Genomic DNA, 5,347 nt, shown 5'->3' on the forward strand with positions numbered 1-5,347 from the left:
AAAAAAAAAAAAAAAAAAAAAAGAATCATAAAGGGAGAAATTCCATCTTGGGAATTACTACAATTTGCTGTTACTCATGTCCTTGAAGGTAGGAACATGACTTTATTTAGGACAAAGTGCTTGCTACTTAATAGATACTCAATAAAAAACTTCTGGACCAAGTGAATGAGAGAATGGAGCTGTGTGAAAGTACTTTGGAGCTCCTACAGTGCCATGTAAACCGTTTTGTCACTCTCCACCCCTCCTCTCCCCCGTAGAAACACTTTGAGAGTAGTAGTGATGCTAACCTCACTAACACTTCTGTAAGGTCAAAGATCAAGAGTTTACTTACTGGATCTTTTCAGAAGGGAGTTCATGTGTAAAGGGATAATGTTACTTCCTTTTTATTTTTTGGTTCAAATTGAGCATTCTGTTTTGCCACTTCAATGGTTTGGAAATTACTTTTTATAAGCAATTCGGTGACTTCTCATGGCTCTTCACCAAAATCCTCCAGGACTCTAGGGGTCTTGCCAGGCTCAGTCTCTAACTGCCTCACAGGCCTCCCCTTTCTTCCTCTTCCCCTCTCTGGCAGGATGGCCACACAGGCATTGCGTTCCCTAAAAGGCCACGCCCTCACTCTGAGTCCGAAGCTTCAAAACAGGTTGCTTTTCCTCCTCAAGCAATCTCCTCGCCTCTCGTCTAATCTGTGCTAGTGCATTCTTGAAGGTACAGATGGAAAGGTCCCCACCCAGAGACACTCCCTGGCCTCTCAAATCTCTTCTGCTTCCTCTTACGCACACCCTTCCTTCCTTCCTTCTTTCCTTCCTTCCTTCCTTCCTAGCACCTATCAGTTTGTGATGATACAAGTTTCCATCTGACTGCTTGTTGTTGTTACCTATCTCCTCCACATATAAAATTTGGCTATGGTCAGTTTTTGTTCAGTGCATTTTATGTAATTCCAGTATCAAGTTTAATGTCTGGCACATATTAGAAATTCAGTAAGTATTTGATAATTTAAAAAATGGAGCAAAGTTTCAATGCTTTTATTAGTTAAATGGTAACTTCTATGTGTTCTTTGCACCTTGTTTTGAAGTTTTCTTTTTGATATTTATTTTAAGGGACTTCTACTTGTACCTTTTGAATTTCAATGTTTATGCTGCTTTAGAGGTCTGTTATACATTTCCTCTTCCTATATTGCTTAACTATAAAAAAATCTGACAGGATTTTAAACCATTATTTTGTTTTGCTTTGAGATAGGGTCTTGCTATGTAGTTCAGACTGGCTTTGAACTCATTATGTAGCCCAGGCTGGCCTTGAACCCATGGAAGTCCTCCTGCCTTGGCTTCCTGAGTGCTGGGATCACAGGCATGTGCCATCATGCCCAACTTTAAACCATTTTGCTATAAGATCAAAAGTATTATGTAAAATTATCATTGTGAACTTGTTTCTTATGATTTCTTTATTGATACCCTAAGGTCCCCGCCCTTCAAAGTAAGTTACTACCCACTGTCAAACTATGGAAATAAATGCCAGGTGCCATTTTCAGGACCTTGGCTGAATAATCTTGAGCTGTCTTCTAATCAGGTGTGAGCCAGGGCCACAACCCCAGAACGCTATCCTACACCGACTTCACAACTAGAATTCTCTGGCATGCTGTGAGGTCTTCTTGCTAACTCTTGCTCCAAAGGATATTTCACTGTAAGGTTATAAAACTATTTCTGCCATCTCTCACATATCCAGCCTCAAAATTACAATATAAAACTGTTCTATTTACAAAACTAAGCCCGGGGACATATGTAAGACTGTCAAAAGCTAAAGGAGTTTTCTTCTTGCAGCATAAGGGAGATTTTATGATGTTTTACTTGTTTGTTTAGGTCAGCTTTGAAACTTACATCCTGGCGCTCAGATTCGGGACTGAGGGCAGAGTCCTGGGAGACAAACCTCCTCCACACAGGACTGCTCTTTCATCAGGGCCGCAGCTCCCTTCTCTCCCAGTGATTTATATGCCTGGGGTATTGCTGCAGGGCTGTTGGTGAGGGCCTGAAACCTATCTTCCTCCCAACAAGGACTGCACCACACTCTGCAGGACATATGGTGCACAGCTCCTAAAAGATTAATGGGAACATGAGCCTTTCCTACCTCCTCTGACCACGGATGATAAGGGTGTTAGAAAGAGCACCTCCCTTGAGCTTTGAAGTAGCCCGGACTACAAAGGTTTGAGGAAATTTAGAGTGAATGGGAGCCCCCCAAATACAGTTTGGCAGGAGGAATGCCTATTGCAAAGAATTCCCTAATCATATACAAGCATGATTTCAAAACTCTTCAGACTGATGCAGGGGAGTTTGGGAACTCTTGAGATGGTTGCATATTTATTTTGTACATTAAAGAGACCAGGAACATCTCCTGAGTCTGCATAGATGCAGTGGTCACCAAAGGACTACTGATGGAAAGCACACGCTGGGCAGACGGGCCACCACAGATCCCATAGGTGTCCAAGCTGAACTCGCCTTCCAGCAGGCTCAGCCATTCCTTCCTGTCCCTTGCGGATCTTCATCTGCTTCCACAGCTACTGCCCTCCCCAGGCTCCCCCATCTTCTCTCTCAGCAGATCACTCATTCAACACTTCACAAACCCTAGGAACCCATAGCCACTTCACTTCATCTCCTGGCCCTATCTGTCTACATGGCTCCACCCACGCCTGTGCCCATCCTCACTGCTTTGCTCTGCTGGAGAAGTTCAATTACTCTGCCTGGGCCTTGGGTTCACCTCTCCGGGCCCTTTCTCATATTTTCTACCTTCCTTGCCTGGATCCTCTCCCACAGGATGCCTGAGTTTCTGCCCTACTGATCCCCTTTTCATGAGGCCTTGAAAGAGCTCCTTGAGAGAGCAACTCTCACTTGCTCCTCTGCTCCTTCACTTCTGCCCACTTCTTCCTAATCATCACCTTGCTTGGCTTCCATCCTGTAACCACTGTCCTTCCAGGGGCTTTCCTGTCACTTCACCAAGGTTTCCCACTGCTCAGCCCCTTCCCCCATCTCTCTTGCTGCTCTAGAGCATGCTGGAATTTCCTCAGGGCACACCAGGGGCATGGGTGACCTCAGTTACACCGTCTCTGGGTAACCTTAGCTTTTCATTCAATTCGTTCATCCAATCAATCATTGACATGGTCAATATTTACGAAGATCTTACTATGTTGACCGGTGCCTGCTACACACTGAGGATGAATAAGATACCTATCTAGCCAACAGAGATCTTTAAAATAATTACAGAAGTGCAATTAAATGCTACAAATATTACATAAGCACACAGGGGTCGAGAGAGGAAGGGAAAAGATGGCATAAAGGCTTTAAGTGAATCTTGAGAAACAGGGAAAAAATGTGTACCAAGGGCTAGGAAAGAAGGACTCAAGATAAGAAAAGTAGTATGTGTAGCACGGTGCTTCAGACCTGGGCTTCAGAACCAGGCGATCTGGATAGAATCCCAGGCCTATCTTTTATAATTCATGGGGATGAGGATGTGCTATTTTTAAAAATTTCCTTTTCCACTTGTATAACAAGCCCGAACTTTCATGGCTGTTGTAAAGTTTAGATGAGAATGAAAGTGTTTAGCTTAATGCCTGGCACAGAATGATTATTAAGTAATAATTATTATTACTCTAAATATATTTTTGAGTTTAATAGGTGTTTTATAACCATTGCAATGGAACCTACTTCATAAGCTTGTCGTGGAGATTAAATGAACTAATATGAAAGAACCCTAAAAAAAGAATAGCACAATATTATTCAGCCATGAAAAGGAATGAAGTGCTGATAAATGCTGTAACACAAAGAAGCAGTAGTATGATAAAGCAGCTACAAGTAACAAAATAAGCCAGATACAAAAGGATAAATAGTTTATGAGTTCCTTTATCTCAGGTACTCAGAATAGGCAAATTCACAGAGGCAGAAAGCAGAATCATGGTTACAAGGGCCTGGGGGAAGGGAGAAAAGACAGTTATTGCTGAACAGGTATAGAGTTTCTGTTTAGAATAGGACAATTTTTGGAAATAAATAGTGGTGATGCTTGTACAAGATTGTAAATGTCTTTAGTGCCATAAAATTGTACACTTACAAATGGTAGGTTTTAAGTACAGAAGAAAGAAAATGCCAGGTTCATATGCCATTTTCACCAAAAATAATGCCACTAATATTCAGAGTAAGACAGAAACAAATTTGGACATTTTATCTGCTTAGTTTTTGAAACTTATGTTTGCAGGGTTTTATGTTTTCCTAATAAATATGTATTTTTAAATTTTTAAAATTGGTAAACTTTCAAAAGAAGGAATTAATACAGGGCTTGTACTATGATCAACCTAGAATCTAGACAGCTGACTGCCTTCTTTATAACAGACAACTTTACTTCATTTTTGACCTGTATTAAATCCAAGATGGCTTGATATTACCAAGACTCCCCTCTGATAATCAGTTGCATAGTATATTTTGGAGATATATAATTGTGTTTAAGAATTTACAGCCTGATGTGGATATAAAAATGGATATACAAGTGGCCTCACAGAGGCAAATCCAGCAGTTAGAAAATTATGTTTAAAATAAACCACCAAGACCCTGGCAAAGGGCATCTTCCTAGGGTCTGGGCAAGAACACATGTGGCTCACTGACCTGTGTGCCCTGGCCGTTGATGTCGACGGCATCACTCCACTCGGCGGTTACTGCATCCAGCAAGTCTACTCTCAAAGAAAGACTGGGAAGTAAGTCTTTGGTCTTGCAGTCTGGATAACTGGAAATCTGATGATAGAGCTCATGATGAACTGAGCTCTCAGGAGGAATTCTTCTGCAATAAACCTCAAAATTTGGAATTTCTGAAAAGAAAAGTTTATGCACACTTAGGCCTTAAAGAGAAGGACTTAATGTGGCAAAATAAATTGTTCAAGAAGGGTTGGATAATACTTTCATTTAAACATTCTAGGTCATAGATGTCTACTAAATAGAAACCTCAAGGAAGTATGAAAATTTTGTTATTTAAATTCAACGCTATAAAACATACCTTTAATATTTTCCTTTATAAGCACTGTCACAGGACATCTATTGTGGACAATTACTCGAGGACTAGGGTCTTCTGTGATTGTTAAGTAAGTCACTCCAAAGTGCTCCTGATATGTCAGTGCTAGAGCCCTAGAACACAGTCAATCCAAACAACAGAAATGATTTAGAAAAAAATGCATGCTTTGTCTCTTGGTTCATGTTTACCTGGGCTTGTGATACTTCAAATTGTAAAATACCTTCTTTTTCGTAACTCAGGGGAGTTATTTTCCAGAAGAGGAAGCCATCCCCTCTTTTATTACCATCATATATATATATATATATATATA

The 5,347-nt window shown here is 40.8% G+C and overlaps 1 protein-coding gene across 3 annotated transcripts in view; it reads right to left on the reverse strand.

Moving 5' to 3' along the window:
• The window catches only part of Vps13b (vacuolar protein sorting 13 homolog B), a 675,222-nt gene that overhangs the window by 36,514 nt on the left and 633,361 nt on the right, over positions 1 to 5,347 (reverse strand). For all 3 annotated transcript variants that reach the window (XM_033759979.1, XM_010619560.3, XM_010619559.3), the window contains exons 53-54: positions 5,023 to 5,150; positions 4,638 to 4,837 (exon numbers count right to left, since the gene is read on the reverse strand). In XM_033759979.1, coding sequence (XP_033615870.1) covers positions 4,638 to 4,837; positions 5,023 to 5,150 — 328 coding nt within the window. The remainder of the gene's footprint in view (positions 1 to 4,637; positions 4,838 to 5,022; positions 5,151 to 5,347) is intronic.

This window comes from Fukomys damarensis, unplaced genomic scaffold, assembly GCF_012274545.1.
Source record: "Fukomys damarensis isolate Sample0158 unplaced genomic scaffold, DMR_v1.0_HiC HiC_scaffold_5, whole genome shotgun sequence".
NCBI classification, from domain to species: domain Eukaryota; kingdom Metazoa; phylum Chordata; class Mammalia; order Rodentia; family Bathyergidae; genus Fukomys; species Fukomys damarensis.